At 50.6% G+C, this 19,337-nt stretch overlaps 1 protein-coding gene across 1 annotated transcript; it reads left to right on the top strand.

Annotated features, from left to right (window-relative positions):
• Nucleotides 1-985: 985 nt before the first annotated feature.
• On the top strand, nucleotides 986-18,150 carry ACER1 (alkaline ceramidase 1). Its single transcript, XM_070622725.1, has 6 exons — nucleotides 986-1,446; nucleotides 12,644-12,758; nucleotides 12,842-12,983; nucleotides 13,699-13,836; nucleotides 16,780-16,917; nucleotides 17,203-18,150. Exons 1-6 carry the CDS (start codon nucleotides 1,171-1,173, stop codon nucleotides 17,369-17,371), a joined length of 978 nt encoding a protein of 325 aa, XP_070478826.1. The 5' UTR covers nucleotides 986-1,170; the 3' UTR covers nucleotides 17,372-18,150.
• The last annotated feature ends 1,187 nt before the right edge of the window (nucleotides 18,151-19,337 follow it).

The raw sequence follows: 19,337 nt of genomic DNA, 5'->3' as shown, positions 1-19,337 counted from the left end.
GAGGTACTCTTGTTATCATTATTATTCCCATCTTAGAGGTGAGGAGACTGGCTCACAGACCTGAAGTGGCTTGCCCGTTCTCACTTTCGAGCTGTGTGACCTGGGGGAAATTGCTTAACTTCTCTGGGCTTCTGTTTCCTGCCAGTGACATGGAGATAACAATAGTCCTCCTCTCTTCAGGTTGTTAAGAACATTAAATGAGATAATACTGAATGATGAGCACTTAGAAAAGAGCCTGGCACTGGTGAGTAGTCGGTAACAGTGTGCCGCTGTTATTATTATGCCTGTAAGGTCACCTTAAAGTTCGGGGTCAGCTACAAGAAGGAAATCTATTACCATTTATTGCGGGCCCACTCTGAGCCAGGCAGCGAGTGAAGCCTTTAACCTGTTCTGTCTCTGTGTGTCTTTGTAACAGTCCATCCATCACCATCCTCTCCATGTTACAGATGAGCAAGCTGAGGCTCAGAGAGGTAGATTCCCTTACCCAAGGTCACACAGCTTGGGAAGGAGAGAAACTCAAAATTCAAACTCATGCCTGTCTGATGTTAAAACCAGAGCGTGCCCCACAGCCCTTGGAAGTCAGGACTGGGGACCCCAGACCTGGAACTCTGCAGATTAACCCCCCCTCCCCTGGGGGCTTTGAAAGTGACTCCTGGTGGAAGTTGCGACAGTCTAGGCTCATGAGGTCTTGACCGCCCGAGACAAATGACTTCAATTCAGCCCAACCTCCCATAACACAGACAGGGAGATTGACGTCCCCAGAAGAGGAATGACTGGACAAGGATGCACAACCAAGGACTCCAAGGGAGCGGAGTGGGGTGGGCAGGCAGCTGTGGCCCCCAGTGACAGAAGCCACAGCGTGGTGGAGCTTTGCCGGTGTCACGGTTAAGAGGGCCAGGAGCCCGGAGTCAGGACTCAGCCCTCCTGATTTCACATCTGGGCGTTACCACCCAGCACGCAAATGGCTTGGCTCTCTCTCTGCCTCGGTTTGCCTGTTTGTAAAGTGGGGCCAGCAAGAGTCCTCATTTCGGCGGACTCGGTATTATTATCATTTTTAATTACTGTTCTAAAAACAGTCCCCGGGAACTCCCACTCCCAGTGGGCGGGGAGGGGAGGCCCCTGCCCCACCCACCCCCGCCCCGCCTGCGCCGTGCCAGCCTCCTTCGGCTCATGCCCAGGGCGACCGCCGCCACCACCGCCACTGCCAGGCCGGCCTGGTGCAACAGGGGAGCGGCCCAGCAGGTTTTTCCTCCCCGAGCTGTCCTCTCCCCGCCTCACCTGGGCCTGGCCCTCCTCGGCTGGCATGCTCCCCTGTGCCAGACGCAGCCAGCGGGCGGCGGACGCTGCATCAGGATGCCCAGCATCTTCGCCTATCAGAGCTCCGAGGTGGACTGGTGCGAGAGCAACTTCCAGCACTCGGAGCTGGTGGCTGAGTTCTACAACACGGTGAGGGCCGGGCCGGAGTGCTGGGGGTGGCGGGGTCTCCCTCGGATTGGGGTTCCAACCCCGGCTCCTCCACGTCCTCGCTGGGGAATCCTGCTGGAGCGGTTTGCCTCTCTGAGTCTCCGTTTACTCAGCTGTTAGGCAGTGCGCTGCCTTTCATTCATTCATTTGTCTTTATCTGTAGTGTAGTCGTGACCAGGAAAAGAGCCAGAGCACACAGCTGTGACCCCAGGGGGATGGGGCTGTAATGGGGGGCACACGGGGACCCTGAGGAGGCCCCCTAAGCCTCCACAAGTGGGGGAGAGGGTGGATCAGAGAGGGCTTCCTGGAGGAGGCAGCTGTGTCCACTTTGTTCTCAGCTCTACCCCGCATTGTCCAACTCAATCTGGTTTGCTGGGGACTGTCCTGGTTTCAGCCTTGGAGGTCCCACATCCCGGAGACCCCTCAGTTCTGGGCAGACCACGATGGTTGGTGATCCTTCCTCCTGCAAGGGGGGCCACACTGGAAGGGTTCGAAAATATGGGATGCCTGAATGACAGTGGCATTTAACCGAAGCTTGAAAGATGCCAGGGGCTGTGCCATCCCTGTGTGGGGTCTGGGGACCCCGGTGAATGAGACAGGGTGCCTGCCTGACTTCCTGAGCCCCCGGGATGGTGGGTAATGCAGGCAACAAGCTTCACGCTGTGCTCTGCATACAGTACACGCTCAATAAATGGTGAGTCAGGCCGTTGCACCTCTCTTGAGCGCTTACTGTGTACCAGGCATCATGCTAAGCATTGTGCAAAATCTCATTGGATCTGACATTGGGAGGAGGCCACAAATATGTTATACAGAGTTAATCCCATTTTCTAGCTGGTGATATGCCACTGAGAACCAGGATTTGAACCTGGCAGGTCCAGGAGAGTTTTGGGGGGTGGAGATGGGGAGAAGCTGAGGCCCAGGAGGCCCCTGGTGCTCTGATCCTGGCTCCTTCGACCTCGTGGCCTGGGAGGCAGGAATGTGAAACCCAAAGGTTGCCTGTCGTCACCCCCGTTCTTGGCCCTCCCAGCCGGAGACACTGACCCTTTCTGGTCCTCAGTATTCTCACCCGAAAAATGGGAGGGGGCCGAATGTGCTGAGCCCGGAGGCTGAGAAGAGGATTTGGGGCTCTGGAACCCTCTTCTCTGCCTTCCCCGGGAGTCCCTGCAATCCAGAATGTTCTCCGTTCGGCCCACCCCACAGAAGGCGCCGAGGGAGGGCGCCACGGCGGGCTGCGCCCGGGTCGAGCTGTGTGCTCTCACGCAAAATTCTCCTCCATTCCGCCTCCCTCGGCCCATCTCGCAAGGCAGGGAGTTCGACAAGCAGCAGATGCCGCCCCCAGGCTGCGGCTCTCCACCTCTTTCCGCTCGTGATCCCTGTTACGAGATTTCTACATCAGCAGCCCCCAGTGCCTGCATGTCCAGATACTGATCTAACAGCAGCAGAGGTTTCACAGAACCTCACCTTTGCCTGGTGTGAACACACTTGGATATCTTCTCGTCTGTTCTATCGGAACGGCGCTGGCAAACAGGTCAGGCAGGGCATGAGGAATTGAATTCGAGTTTTTTTGTAAAGGATTTCCCCAAGACTTTGTCCTCCGACACCCTTCTCAGTATTCCAAACCCATCGCCATAGCTAATAAGTCACGTATTTCAGGAGTGGATCAACTTTTTTTTTTTTTTTTTTTGAGGAAGATTAGCCCTGAGCTAACTGCTGCCAATCCTCCTCTTTTTTGCTGAGGAAGACTGGCCCTGTGCCCATCTTCCTCTACTTTATATGTGGGACGCCTCCCACAGCATGGCCTGCAAAGCAGTGCCATGTCCACGCCAGGGATCCGAACTGGCGAACCCCGGGCCACCGAGAAGCGGAACATGCGCACTTAACCGCTGAGCCGCCAGGCCGGCCCCTGGACCAACTTTTGCTATAACCCAACAGTCAATATTTTTGGCGTTGGGGGGGCCATATGGTCTCTGTTGAACCGACTCAACTCTGTGCTTGTAGCCAGAAAGCAGCCACGATGAGACGTAAACAGATGAGCGTGGCCGTGTGCCAGGAAAACCTCAGTGCGGATGCCGAAATGTGAATTTCGTGTAACTTCCACGTGTCACAAAATATTCTTCTTCTTTTACTTTTTTCAGTCTTTTAAAAATGTTGGGGCCGGCCCGGTGGTGTAGTGGTTAAGTTCGTGTGCTCCGCTTTGGCGGCCTGGGTTTTGCAGATTTGGATCCCGGGTGTGGACCTACACACCACTCATCAAGCCACATACAAAATAGAGGAAGATGGGCACAGGTGTTAGCTCAGGGCCAATCTTCCTCTCCAAAAAAAAAAAAAAGTTAACATCATTCTTAGCTCACGGGCCGCACAAAACAAGATGGTGGGTTGGATTTGGGTTTGGTGCAGGGGTCATAGTTTGCCTGTCTCTGAAATAATTATATATATATAAAAAATAATAACCAGTCAAATAGAAAACAATAAGATTTTTTCTTTTTGGCCTCTCAAATCAGGAATTAAAAATGAGTTTATTTTGTAGCGAATGTGGGCATACGCACATTTTGCAGCTTCCCAGAGGCCATTTGACAACTTGTGTCAAGACATGGATACAAATAACCCCCCTCCACTTGTCTCCATCACTGTACCTCTAGAAGCTTTCATCAAAGAGATAATCTCTATTGATGGCAAGATTTATGTACAAAGTGAAAATCATCTCTGAGTCATTTGTGGGTGCAAGAAACAAATGGATAAATGAAAAGGCAGCCGTAACATTCTCACTAACCCGGACAGGGCTGAAGGCATTCTCGTGAAATACTACGCAGCTATGTAAAAGCATGCTTTTGATCCAGATATATCAATGAAGGACAAAAAAATGTAGCAGAAAAATGTTAAAAATCTGTTCACATGGATTTCTTCATGATCCACTTAGGAGGCACAACCCATAGTTGGAAAACTCTGTTCTCTGAAGAATCTTTTGCTTTCTCACTGCTCTTCTTGAAAGGAGTCTGGGGGGCAGAGGCCAGCCCCCCACAGTCAGGATGGAGAAGAGGGAAACACTAGAGGACTGAGCCCAGGTGTTGGGAGACTTTGTAGAGGAGGGCACCTAGGAATTGGGCTTTGAGGGATGAATAGGAGCTCGCTAAGTGGGGTAGGAGTCAGAGAAAGGGAGCAGAAGAGAGGAAAAGGATGTATTAAGTTTTGGAAGTAAAAGAGAGTCTGGGCCAGTTTGGGAAGGAGGAAAGTATGTGTCTGTGGCTACCATATGGGAAGGGATGAACAAGTTTTGAATGCTGGGCTGGAGTGTTTGAAATATATCCCATATCCACTGAGGGATTCACTCATTCATTCAAGAAAAATGCTGTAAACCAACCCATACTGGGTGATCCTGGGGTCCCAGAAAGGCTCTGTGCCCCCAGGCTGTGTTTGGGGGGGTTCAGAATTAGAAATGGACCACCCCCCCCCCCACCGTGGTTAGTTTGTGGCCAAAGGAGGAAAAAGGGGCCAGAAGTGAGTGGAAGGGAGGCACGGGGATGGGGCATGAGGCTTCTGCCTGCTGAGTGGGGAGGAAGTTCGATGCTTAAAGAATGAGTAAATGTTTTCCAAGGCCTATGGGGCAAAGGGAACAGCATATGCAGGGATCTTGGGGTGAAGGAGAGCAGCCAGTGGCTTGAAGCCAGAGTCCAGGGAGTAAAAGAAAGGGCTGGTGAGGTTTCCAGGGGCCGGATCAGGAATGCCAGGCACAGGAGGGTGTGCTCCACTGCGAGGGCGCCATGGGTGACTTTTGAACGTGGGAGAGTCACTGGCGTGGGGGCGGCCAGTTGCATTTCACAGACAGACCTGGGAAAACCAGGAAAGGCTATCCAATGGGAGCAGAAGTCAGGGGTGTGGGAGGCACTGGGTCAGGTGGCGCTGGGGACAAGTCAAGGTGTGGGCTTCTTCCCTTCGCACCTGCTGCCTTTGGCCCAGTGGCCTCTAGGCGTGGCCTCTTTCGGGGCTACTGATAACCAAGGAGAGTTTCAAGTGTGTGGGGAGAAGTTTCAAGGCCCCCCGGCTCCCGGAGGCAGCTGACTTTTTTTTACCCTGGGATCCTGCCAGAGCTTTAGAAGCTCCTCATCTCAGGCTTTCCAGAAAGTTCCCTCTCAGATGCTTGGGGACAGAACAAAAGGATGGCATGTGTGGCGTGGAGAACTGCTGAGGCAGAGGCATGGAGGTGGGGGGAGGGTATCAAAGAGTTGGGGGTTGGGTGAGGAGATCAGCACAGAGAGGGTGTGTACGGGGGTGTAGGCTGCAATACCCAAACCTCCTACAGCCTCCCCACCTCCTCTTCTGACCCAGCTGTCCCCACAGTGGGCCTCTGCAACTTGGTGATGCCAATCTCTCTCTTCCCTGAATGCTGTGTGACCCAGACCAGAGATCTGTCCTTCTCTGAGCCCCCTGGCAGGTCCCATGAGCTCTGAGCCACATCTCCCTCTCCCACCCCCGTCCCCATCAACATTCACAGACAAGCAATTAGTGACGGGGCGCCTCTGGTACGCCAGGCCCACGGAAAGGGAGGAGGCCACTGTCCCCGCCCTCCAGCAGGGTAGACTCCGTTAGCAGAATAATTACACATGAAACTGGTAATCGTGCCGATGACACATCCAGGGCCCAGATTCGCAGGGTGCTTCTTTTCTCCTTTGGAAAAAGTGACATTGGTGATCCCCACCCCGCTGGCCTCCTCGGGCTGATGGAGGGGTCCCGTTCACGAGGACAAGGACCCTTTCGTTTCGCTCTTCGTTCACTGGGAATTGATTGACTCAGGCCCCGCGTAAGCCTCTGAGGACAGCGGCGATCAGAGCAGACAAAAATGCCAGTTCTCGTGGGGTTTGTGTCCCCGGGGACGGAGGAGACAGACAGTGAACAGAAGTCAGGGGTCCAGGGTGCCTGGCGGTGGCATGTGCTGGGGAAGAAAGTCTCACGTGTTCATTTCTCTGATTCAGCAAATAGTTACTGAGATTCTGTTCAAAAAGGGGACCACAGTGGGTGCTGTGGCCCTTCCCTCATAGGAGCATGGAGAGGACACCCCATACGCCCGTCAACGGCTGAATGGCTATGCATAACGTGGGCCATCCGGAGGACGGAATATTACTCAGCCATGAAAAGGACACACACTGTACCGTGGACGGACCTGCACACACGACGCTCAGGGGGAGAAGCAGACACAGAAGGACACATGGCGTGTGACCCCATTGACATGAAACGTCCAGAACAGGCAGATCCACAGACAGAGAGCGGGCTCGTGGGGGCCAGGGGCTGGGGAGGGGGTGGGGGTGACTGTTAATAAGGATGGAGTCTCTTCTTGGGGTGATCAGAATGTTCTGGAACTAGATAGAGGTGGTGGTTCCACGACCTTGTGGCTAGACTCAGACCCACTGACTTGCACATTTTAATAGAGTGAATTTTATAGTATGTGAATTATAGCTCCAATTTTATTTATTTATTTATTTATTTTGAGGAAGATTAGCCCTGAGCTAACATCTGCTGCCAATCCTCCTCTTTTTGCTGAGGAAGACTGGCCCTGAGCTAACATCCGTGCCCATCTTCCTCTGCTGTATATGTGGGATGCCTGCCACAGCATGGCTTGCCAAGTGGTGCCATGTCCGCACCTGGGATCTGAACCGGCGAACCCCGGGCCACCGAAGAAGAGCATGCGCACTTAACCACTGCGCCACCAGGCTGGCCCCAATATATCTCCAATTTTAAAAATAGAGATATAAAAAAAGCCCCACAGCTTCTGGCACATCCTAAGTATTTAATACTTTGAAGCTATTATTATTAGAGAGATGTGAAGGTGATGTGTCTATTTTATTTGACATGTATTAATTCTGTTTAAAAAATAGCACTTACTGTAGTCCTCAGAACAATTCTATGAAGTAGGTACCCTTATCCTCCACATTTGACAGATGGAGGAAACAAAGGCTCAGAGAGGGTACATTTCCTTCCCAGAGTTGCACAGCATGTAAATCGCAAGTACACAAAAGTTGCAAAGGCCGGAAGTGCTGGAGCAAAACCCCGGCCACATGGTCCCAGAATCCCTCACTTAACCACTGCCCTGCGAGGCCACTTCGTTACTGAGTGAGTAACAATTAATTGTGTGCATCTTAATTCGTGCAGCTAAGACCCTGCAGGGAGGGACTGTGGCTGGTGCTCCGTGTGGAACGGATGCAGGCGGGGGGTCCTCACCTGCCCTGGGGGATTGGGAAGGCTTTACGGAGAAAGTGATGCCCGGGGGAAAGATGGCCTGGCAAAGACGGGTGAGTGGGGAGGAAAAGCGTTCCAGGCAGTGGGAACAGCATGTGCGAACTCCTGGAGGTAAGAGTCAGTACGGTTCATTCGGAGGAACTGAGTTAGCCTTTCACTCTGATGATAAAATTGAAGATGGAGAGAGATGAGTAATGGAGGGAGTTTATGAACCAAGATTAAGAGTTTTAAACGGAGGGTCTAGAGTTTGTGAGACTGGCTGGCTATGCACCTTCAGGCACACGTTGATTTGCCCAAGAGCTGGCGTTTGGTCGAAGGCAGAGGGCAAATCAGGCTTGTTTGGGATTTTGTCCATTCTGTAGCCATGGCCCCATTCGCCCATCAGCAGCCAACTGACCCTCCCTCCTGGTTATGGTCTCGACGGGGTGTGGCCCCGGCTACACTCTCCAGAATTCGAATCTTGGGCCTGGCTGTAAGACTGAACACAGTCGTTTTCATTCGTGCCCAAAGTTGCCGCCTGAAGAGAACGTCCCTTCGAGGCTCAGAGCTGTGCTGATTTCTGGTTTTCCTTGTCTTCTGCAATTCCTTTGATGAATGAGCTCCCGGGAATAAGTGAATGAATAAAGTAAAGAAGTAACTACACACGCATACACACATTTAGCTTCATGGTAAGTTCACCAGAATCATCTTCTGTTGCTCGTTCCCAAAGAACCATAACTAATATACAAATGGTGTTGGTTTTGTTGGATTCAAGCAATAAAAAGTTAGCTTAGGCAAAAAAAAAAAAAAAGAGAGAGAGAGAGAGAGAGAGAGAGAGAGAGAATGCACTGGAAAGATACTGAGATAGCTCCGAAAACGGAAAGACAAGTTGCTTGGGACGGCTGGGACCCAGGGCATATGTGATGGATTCAGAAGAAGGCCAAATACCTCCCTGGAGTATTTGCTTTTGTTCTCAGCCTTGCCTCCTCATGGTGGCAAGGTGGCTGCCATGTCTTAAACATTGCGACAATATCCCAAGGCCTCTTTAGAGAGTTGCCAATGGTGTGACCCACTCTTGGTGACTCCCAGGCTCTGTGTCTGCTCCCAGTTTCAAATTCCCAAGAGAGAAAATCTGAATGGCCTGGTTTGGGATACAGGTGTCTACTCCACTGGGGTGGGGTCTGATGGACTAGAAGGGCAAGTGGGGGATGACCTCAGAGTTCTAGGGTAGCCACTGTGAACTGGGTGGCTGCCCCAGAGACGTGTTTGACCTTGGCCATCGGTGGGTACCATAGACCTTAGCATGAAACCAAGGACATGGGTGAAACCACGAGCTGAGAAACCAGTTTGCCGTGGCGGAATGCTTACATCGCGACCTTTGACCTGGTTCTGTCATCACCCGAGGAGAGCTGTGGGTTTCCCTGGACCCCGGAGGCCTCCTGCCTTGGGGGCCTGCACAGGTGCCTACAGGCTTGTAGGAGGTGACCTTGTGTGGCGAATGGTTTCCCCACAACCATGACCGTGCTCTGCAGTGTTGAGTAAGCATCCTTCAGACCAGGGTGCCGAGAAATAACAGGACGCCCTAATGCACAGAGAGCTGTTTCTTCACTTTCTAAGATGGGACACAGGCAACTGAGAAGTTGACAAGGGGAAGATTTTCTTAGGGAGGGCGCTGTCACTGAGCAAGCAAGCTGGCTGACCTCAAGTTGGCAGGCGAGAGAACCACGCAAACACTCATTTCTGAGCTCATGTGGAACGTCCTGCGGCCCAGACACATCTGGGAGAGACTCTGAGGGGCATTGAAGTCCTGCGTCAGCAATCCGGAACTTTCAAATTCGGGTGCAAATGTTCTTGAGACTCTAATTGGACTTGGCCGGTGAGGCTTGGGGACCTCTGGGTCAACAACACGAAGAGGCCGTGGCTTATGTGTATGTCACAAATGCGGAGATGGAGGGTTGGGGACTGAAGGTACCTTCTCAGAGCCCCACATACAGTGGGCAAGGGAACGTGGATCAAATCCCTCGTCACTTGGATCCCAAGGCCCATTCATTGGGGTGTTTTGGTTTCGAATGAAACACTCAACTGAAAACAGCTTCACCAGAAGGGACAATATCTTATTATTTTTTTAAGTGGAAGTCTGGAGGTAGATGGTTCTGGAAAAGGTCAACTCGGCAGCCCAAAGTCATCAAGTTACTTGGTTCTTTCCATCTTTCTGCTCTGCTATTCCCCGAGAAGTCGTTCTCGAAATATGGTCCAGGCACTCCCGGGGGTCCCTGAGACCCTTTTGGAGGTTTCTTGAGGTCAAAATTATTTTCAAAGCAATGTGAAGATATTATTTGCCTTTTTCACTCTTATTATCTCACAAGGGTACGATGGAATATTCCAGTGGCCACATGACATGTGACAGCATCATCTCTTTGATGACCAAGGGAATGTGTGCTTGCATAGTCGTGTGTTTTGAAAATTTCTCGATTTCAATTTCTAATACAGTAAATCTTGATAGACGCAGCTCACGTAAACAAAAGCTCTTTGAGATCCTCGATAATGTTTAAGAATGTAAGAGGGTCTCGAGACCAAGAATTTTGACAACCACTGTCCCTGACTATTTGTTTTTGCTTTCAGCCTCGTTTCCTCATGGTCACAAAATGGCTGCCACATCTTAAACATCATGACAGTGTCCGAAGGCCTTTTCACTGGGCCTGATTTCCGTAAAGAGAACTTTCCCAGAAGTCCCTCATCACATCTTCCATCATGTTCCATTGCCCAGAATTGTATCACACATTCATTCCTTAACCAATCCTTGGCAATGAGGATGACTTTTGCTTTGGGACTAAATCCTGCCTTCCTGAAGGCTGTGTCCTCCTGATGCCTGAAAAAAAATTGGGGTTTATTTAGTAAGGAAGAAACGGGGTATATATAACTTAAGATATGGGTTCAGAGGCTGTAGCAGAGATCTAAAACAGAAGTAGTTTAATGAAGACAGACGTTTATTTCTGAATGCAGAACCCAATCATAAGCTTCCCAGGGCTGGTGTGAAAGCTCTATGGTTTCAGGAACCCAGCCTCCTTCTATATCATTGTTTTATCATCTCCAGGCCATTGTCCTCATCTATGTGGTCCAAGAAGCTACCCCACCACATCTGCACTCCAGTAGCACGCAAGGAAGGAGTGGGCACGTCTTTCCCTTTAAGAACACAACCAGGAAACCGCTCTTATCCTTTCTGCTCATGTCTCATTGGCCAGAACTTAGTCACATGGCCATGTGTAGCTGCAAGGGAAGCTGGGAAATGTAGTCTTTAGCTGAGCAGCCATATTACAAAAGAGGAATGAGAGAATCAGATTAGCCCTGGTGGTTACTCCCTTCCTGGGTCTGGGGCTTGCTTCCCCAGAAGGACATGTCCTCCTGATACTGAATCAAATCACAGTTTGGTTAATGCGGAAGAAGGGAGGATGATGGTGGAGTGCTTAATTCCCATGCTCGACCAGAACCGCCATATTCTTGCTGGTCATAGCTAGTTATTACTTTGACTTGTGTTAGTCATCAAACCTCGGTGGAGGCCTGTGAAACAGTTTCTGCTGCTGTGACAGACAGGACTCTGGGCCTTCCCATGAGAGATCCACATGGGATCTGGGTTCAAATCCTGGATTCACCATTTACTGGCTGGGTGACCTGGATTGGACCATTTGACCACTCTGAGCATCAGTATCTTCTTCTGTAATGTGATTCTGCTAATACCCACCTGGAGGGGTGCTTTTGAGGATGGGATAAGGTTCTGGGAATAATAAGGCTTGCCTGGGCCTAGAACACAGCAGGTGTCTAATTATGGGGAGACAGTTGAGTGATCCACAGGTGACCTTATCAAGCAGCATAGCTTTGCAATCAGGGAGTTCTGAACAGGGCGTAGCCATACCTACTGGCCTCCATGTCCCCTCCTCCTATCCCAGCAAGTCTTTCCTAGCCACCCCAGCCCACAATAATATTTCCTCTTTGTCTCAGCTAGCTAATGCTGCATAACAAAACACCCTAAAATTTAGTGGCTTGAAACAGTGACAACTTTTATTGTGCTCATGAGTCCGTGATCTAAATAGGGTTTGGCAGGGACAGCTCATCTCTGCTCCACTTGGCATCAGTTGGGGTGACTCAAAAGCCAAGGGGAGGGGCCTGGAATCAACTGAAGGTTCATTCGCTCATGTGTGGGGCAGCTGGGCTTGGAAGAATCAATCTGGGGACTGGAACAGCCGGGGCTCCTCCAGCATCTCTCGCGATCTCTCTGTGGTCTCTCCATGTGGTCTCTCCAGCCCGGTAGCTTCAAGGGTTTCAGTCTTCTTGCATGGTGGCCCAGTGCTCTAAAAGCTCATGTTCTAAGTAGAGAGAGTCGGCTGGAAGTCACAGTGCTTATTAGGACCTAACCTCGGAAGTCACGCGGCATCACTCTGCTTCACGTCGTTTCTTAGAAGCGAGTCATCAGGCTATCTCATTGCCTTTCCTTGTCTACAAGACCGAGGCCAATTCTTGGCCATCACATTTGCATTTCGGTCCACAGGAAGTAGAGGGCAAGCCTTAAGCTGCTTTGTAAGGACTGACCTGGAAGTAATAGGTTCATTCTATTTACATTCTTATCCTATTGGCCAGACCGGGTCACGGGCGCTGTGAGTTGCAAGGAAGGCTGGGAAATGTAGTCTTTAGTGGAGTGGCTGTGTGCCCAGCTAAAACTTGGGGGATACTATTTCTAAAAGGAAAAGGGGGAGAATAGGTGGAGAAGGTTTGTCGATAGTCTTTGCCACATTCATTGAATGAATGAATGAACCCAGATAATAATGCATGGAGTAACGGATCTATTGATGACCAGTTGACTGTCAAGGCTGAAAGGGGGCTGGCGACCAACTGGCTACGGACTGAGCGTTTGGCCAGAGGGGCAGCCCTCCTCCGCCTTCCCTGTCTGACAACCCCCTCCCTGTGTCCTTGTCTGCAGTTCAGCAACATCCCCTTCTTCATCTTTGGGCCTCTCATGATGTATCTGATGCACCCCTATGCGCAGAAACGCTCCTGCAGCATTTACGTCTTCTGTATCCTCTTCATAGTCATAGGTAGGTGGGGGTCTGTGACAGCGGGGCGGCGGGGGCTGGAAGGGACAGCCCTCTTGACCACCTGCCTTTGTCTCTCGCTCCAGGCCTGTTCTCCATGTACTTCCACATGACCCTCAGCTTCCTGGGCCAGCTGCTGGACGAGATCTCCATCTTGTGGCTGCTGGCCAGTGGCTACAGCATCTGGCTGCCCCGTTGCTACTTTCCCGCCTTCCTCAGGGAAAACAGGTGGGGTGGGGGCTGGTCCTCTGCTGACTCTGCCAGACTCCACCTGGGCTCCTGGGTCCCCTCCCCAAGCCCTCTTGGGGGGCTGGGAATCCCTCCTCCGACCACCCCCGGACTTTCTCCTGACCCTGCCTGACTTAACTGGGTCTCCAGGGACCCCTCCTCTGATTGTACTTGGGACCTCTGAGAATTCTCCTCTGATCCTACCTGGATAGCCTGGGACCTTCTCCAGACCCTGTCTGTGCCGACATGGGGGTCCTGGGACCCCATGCCTAAGCTTCCCTGGGCCCCCAAGACCTCTCTCCTGAGCATCTCCCCTGGGATCCCTGGAATCTTGCATCTGATCCTCCTGGGCCCTTCTCTTGACCTCAGACCCCCCTCCCCCGAATCTCTATCCTGGCCATTCTTGACCCACCTGAGCCTTCCAAGATCCCTCTCCTGATAGCCTCTGGCATCCCTGGAGTTCCTTCCTTAATCCCCCTGGGCACCCCTGAATTCCTTGCCTAACCTCACCTGAGCTCGGGGACCCTTCACTGACTCACCTGGGCCCCAGGACCCTCTGCTGAGCCCAGCTGGGAGCCTCAAGACCTTTTTCTGAGTCCTTGGCATCTCTTCCCCTTTCTCATCCACCTCTGCCACATGATCTCCAGACCCTGCCTAAGCCCCCCTGAGTCCCCCCACCACCCACCCACCCACAGCGGAACCCTTTTCCCCCCAGGTCCCAGTTCACCAACTTGGTCTTCATCACCACCGTGGTCAGTACCTTCCTGTCCTTCCTGAAGCCCACGATCAATGCGTACGTCCTCAACGTCATTGCCCTGCACATCGTCTACATTGCGTTCCAGGAGTACAGGAAGTGAGTGGTGGCTGCAGGTGCTTGGGGAGGTGGCTCCCATCCCCCTTTCAAGCACCCCCCAATACTTACTGTGTTCCGGGAATGGAATGCTCCTTGACTCCAGGTTCAAAGAAGGGATGTCCCTTCCCCAAGATCATTCACCAGCTAAGGGCAGGGCCAGGATTGGAACCTAAGGTTTTCTGACTGCAGAGCTGGCCTTTTTTATTATGAAAACCCCAAACATACATACAAACAGAAAGCATTGCACCATAAATCTACAAGTGCCCACTAACCAGCCCCAACAACCATCAGCATTTTGTCAATCTGCATTAATATATCCCCCCCCCCACTTTATATAGTGTCACCTATTAATTTTTCAGGATTTCACTATCCTGATAAAGAATTATTATTTTTTACCTCATGCCAGGTCTTAGTAGGATGGGGGCAGGCTCTCAAATTTGAGGGCCATTTGAGGAAAAGAGTTACTCACAAAAGAGAAGGCAGGGTGTAGGAAAGTCACTCAGGATCGTTTAGAACCCTTGTGCTAATAGAGTGAGATTTTATTACCCTCAGGAGACCTGAGATGGGGGTTGAAGGGAGGCAGTGATTGCAGGAATCTGGAAGGAGAGAGCCCATGGAGAGGGTCTCTGTGGCAGGAGTTGTGACCTCCAGTTGTTGGTTGCAGCCAGCCTGAGCCAACCCCACAAGGAAGGAACTCTGGAAATAAATATTCTCCCTCCACCCTTTGGTTTCCTGCTGGGGCTCCTCATTGGCCAGCCCAACTGGAAGCCATTGGCCAACCCAACTGGACACCACTGGCCAACCTAAGTGGAAACCATTGGCCAACCCAACTAGACACCATTGGCCAACCCAACTGGACACCGCTGGCCAACCCAACTGGACACTGCTGGCCAACCCAACTGGAAACCATTGGGCAACTCAAATGGAAACCATTGGCCAATCCAACTGGACACCACTGGCCAACCCAATAGAAAACCATTGGCCAATCCAACTGGACACCATTGGCCAACCCAACTGGAAACCATTGACCAATCCAACTGGACACCATTGGCCAACCCAATAGAAAACCATTGGCCAACCCAACTGGAAGCTCAAGACAAGGGAGCCCCTGGATTCAGTCCACAATTCTTAGTCCCCTGGGGCCTAGGGAAGAGTGGATAATGGTAGAGAAGGATCTAGAGGGACAAATGAAAGCTATGGCATGCATACTTCTGACAAAATTAACGATACTTCCTTAAAATAGTGTCCACTACCCAGTTCCCATCGATGTTTCCTCAGTTTCTTAAAGTTGCCTTCTTACACCTGGTCTTGTTTAAAAAAGAATCCAAACACAGTCTCTTAGGTCTTCTTTATTTCATAACAGTCCCTCTCTCCCCATTTCTTCACGCCTCTGATTTGGTAATAGAAACATGATATTTGCCCTGCAGAACCTCCTACATTCTGGATTTGGCTGACTGCTTCCTGTGGCATCTTTCATTGTGTTTCCTTATTTTCTGATATTTCCTGCAAATTGATAGTTAGATACAGATTTAGGTTTAAATTTTTTTTAAGCCAGAATATTTCATGTGCAGCATTGGGTATTTCTTGTTCCATCCCATTAGGACCTCATAATGAGCGGTCATCCCACATTGAGTGCTGTTAAGGTTCATCAGTGTATTCAGATGGTGTCATCCAGTCCCTTCACGATAAAGATTTCTACCCACTTTTCATCGAATGATATCAACAGCCACTGATGCCCTCTGACTCAATCCGTCATCTCATTAAGGGGTTGCAAAATGGAGATTTGTGGATTCTATTATTCCGTCTGCATTGATTACCTGGAGTTCTTGGATCGAGAAGAACTTGCTCTCTTCAACCTGGAAAGACAGTTTGAACAAGAAAGACAAGATAGAGAATTGATTCTCTCCCTTTATTGATCACTTTCCAGAGGATTGAGTTCTTGCCTTAGCCATCTCTAGTAGGGACCGATGAGATGTTTTTTTTTTTTTTTTTTGTAAATATTATTATGAACTCATAGATATTTATTTCTCTGAAGTGTTTCAATCCATCGCAGTTTACTATTCCATCCTTTTAACTTTTTATTTTGAAATAACTACAGACTCATAGCAAATTGCCAAAATAGCAGAGCCCTGTGTACCGTTCACCCAGACTCCCCGAATGGCAGCACCTTATGTGACCACAGGACGAGCTCAAAAGGAGGAAATCGGCAACAGGACAATATGGTTAACTAGACACACACTATATTCCGATTTCATCAGTTCTTACTCATTATTCTTTTTTGATGTTCCAACTGTCCCATTCTAGGCTCGTGGATAGAGGCTGCACTTTTAATCATAAAGGAGATACTGCCTACTAATCCCCGATGTGTTCTTTCCCAAGCAACACTGAGTTGGCTCAGCTGTCGTGGAAACACAGATTCTAATCTTGAGTTGTTCCAAGACACGGCGCCCAGAGAGTGTCCCCTCCACACACAGACATACATGTTCTCATAGCCACACAGACGTACGTGCTTGTGCATGGACCCCCAGGTGTGCACACACTTACACCTCAAACGCACAAACATGGAGGGTCCTGTGGGTTAAGAATCTGCCAAACCTGGTTCAGATCCCAGTCTGCCACTGACTAGCTGTGTCACCTCGGGGTGGAGCTGGGGGGGGGGGGCATGAGTTAATCACGCATGCCTCAGTTTCCTCATCTACCAAATGGACATCATCGCATTGTTGTGAGGGCTGAGTTTCCATCAAAAGGACTTTAAGAATGGCCCCTGGTGCCCTGTAGGAACTGCACAGCAAACGTCAGAAACAAGCACAGATCTGGCATCTTCCTCTGTGCATCTTAGCTCCCTCCTCCCAGCCTCATCTCCTTGGATGGAGGAATTTCCCATCAACCCCTTCAGGTCCTGCTGTCGGAGCCAGACTCTGATCTCCCTCATTCTCTCCCTAGGACCAGCAATAAGGAGTTTTGTCATGTCATCGAGGTCTCCATTCTGTTATGGGCTTCTGCTTTTACCAGCTGGGTCAGCGACCGCGTCTTCTGCAGTTTCTGGCAGCGGATTCACTTTTTCTACCTGCACAGCATCTGGTAAACCCCCACCCTGTGGTCTGGGGCTCCAGAAGCAGAAAATCTCAGATGCCAGAGCTTGCAGTGGGAGCCTGGGGGCGGAGAAGGGAGGCACAGATACGAGGACTTGTGGTGGTGGTGTGGGGGGTGCGGGATGCTGGTTGCAGTCAGTGGTCAGGTCCAGAAGGTCCCTGTGAATGGTCAGGATCTATGAGAAATAAGGAGAGGACTGAGGGGGTGCTGGAGGCATCATGCTGGCTGCAGGGGCATCTTGTGCCTTCACCATCCTCTCCCTGCATCCCACAGGCACCTGCTCATTAGTGTCACATTCCCATATGGCATGGTCACTATGGCCTTGCTGGACGCCAGGTACGAGTTGCCAGACAAAACCCTCAAAGTCCACTACTGGCCTCGGGACACTTGGCCAGTGGGGCTGCCTTATGTGGAAATCAGTAGTGACAACAAGAAATGCTGAGCTCTGCTGACTTCTTGACTACCCAACTACCTGCCAACTCACCTGTGTCTGGAGGACAGACCTGGACCAGGAGTTCCTCCCTCCAGCTCCCTTGCTCCACCCTCTTTCTCCTGCACGGCCCCGCCCCAGGGCAGGGGATGGACTTCATGACCTCTCTGTGCAGCAACCTGATGATCCTAGGGTGGGAGGCTGCCTGGCAGAGCTCCCCTCCATGACCTGCTGCTGCTTGCTTTCATTTCCTCCTTTGCGATCACTGCTTCTCCAAAGTCACATGACCTGGTGAGGCTGGATGGCCAGGTGCCATGAGTCCCTGGCATCTACGTTGAATGACCTCAGACTGTGGCTTGGTCCTTGGAGCTCGGGGAGCATCTGAGAGAATGGACATGCTTCCCAATTACCTTATTCTACACCCCCACATGTGTGCAGAGACCTCACACACACTCCCATGTGCTCTCCCACAGACTTGTGGGGCCATCTCATTGGTTAATGATGGAGCGACATGGAAGCTGGACTGGGAAATCTGGGTGCTGTTGGGGCATGGGCATGAGGAGGGGGCCAGGGTCTCAAAGCAAGGGAGAAGGGGAGGATGGTTTTCACGGCGGTTAAGAGCACAGGGCGTGGAGTCAGGCAACCTAAGTTTGAGTCTTATTGCATCATTTCCTGGGGAAGTGATTTTTCCTGCCTTTGAAGCTCAAGCCCCTTGTCTGCAAAATGGAAATATTCCTGCCTTCATGGGATTTCTGTGTGAATAAAACAAGATAATGTGTATAAAGTGCTCAGCCTGGAGTCTGGCAAACATTCGTTCATCACCTCATCCTTTAACTTATCCTTCCATCCATCCATCCATCCATCCATCCATCCATCCATCCTTCCATCCACCATCCATCCATCCACCATCCATCATCCATCCATCCATCCACCCATCCATCCCTCCCTCCCTCCCTCCATCCATCCATCCCGCCAGCCAGCATCCATCATGCATCCATCCATCCATCCATCCATCCATCCATCCATTCATCTTTGAACTCCACTGAACCATCCATCCATCTATCTTTTAATTTACCCACAAGGTAATTAATTCATCCTTTCATCTATTATCCATCTTTTTACCCATCTGTTCATTCATTAAGGTACCCATCCATCCATCCACCCATCCACCCATTCATCTTTGAACTCCATTAAACCATTCCATCCATCTATCTTTTAATATACCCATCTGTTAATTAATTCATCCTTTCATCTATTTATCATCTTATCCACCTGTTCATTCATTAATATATTTATCCATCCATCAAACCATTCATTGACCCATCCATCCATCTATCCACTCATCCATCCATCCATATATCCATTATTCATCCATCATCATCACTCATTATCCTTCCATCCATCCATTTTTCCAACTATTATCCATCCATCCATCCATCCATCCATCCTTAGCCATCTATTTATCTATTCATTTATCCATCCATATCAGCAATCATCCTTCCATTTATCTATTTTTCCACCTCTTCATTCATCCCTTCATCCACTCATTCATTGATCTCTTCAACAAATATATTTTGAGTTCTTACTTTATGTCTGACACTATCCCCCAAGGATACAAGACAACAAAGACATGGAAAGCCCTAGTGAGGAGACACAAGTTCGACAACTAAAAAGACACACACACAAGGCACTTCCAGACCCTGACAGTGCTGCAGAAAAGAGAGAGCACGATGATGTTCTAGAGGATCACAGGGGGGAGGAGCAGCCCTTTCAAATGGGTGGTCAATGGGGAGTGCATTTTCCAGCTGAGTCCTCAGTGACAGGAGGAAAGCAGCCACACCAAGAACTGGGACCTGAGACCATTCTGGGCAGAGAGAATGGCAGGTGTGAGACTCTTAGGGTGGGAAGGAACCAGAGCATTGGAAAGAAACTGTCGCTGGAGATTAGTAAACGGCAGAGAGTGCACAGCCGGAAGTTC

Source organism: Equus przewalskii, chromosome 6, assembly GCF_037783145.1.
Source record: "Equus przewalskii isolate Varuska chromosome 6, EquPr2, whole genome shotgun sequence".
In the NCBI taxonomy this organism is placed as follows: domain Eukaryota; kingdom Metazoa; phylum Chordata; class Mammalia; order Perissodactyla; family Equidae; genus Equus; species Equus przewalskii.
This window is presented reverse-complemented; position numbering and strand designations above follow the sequence as displayed.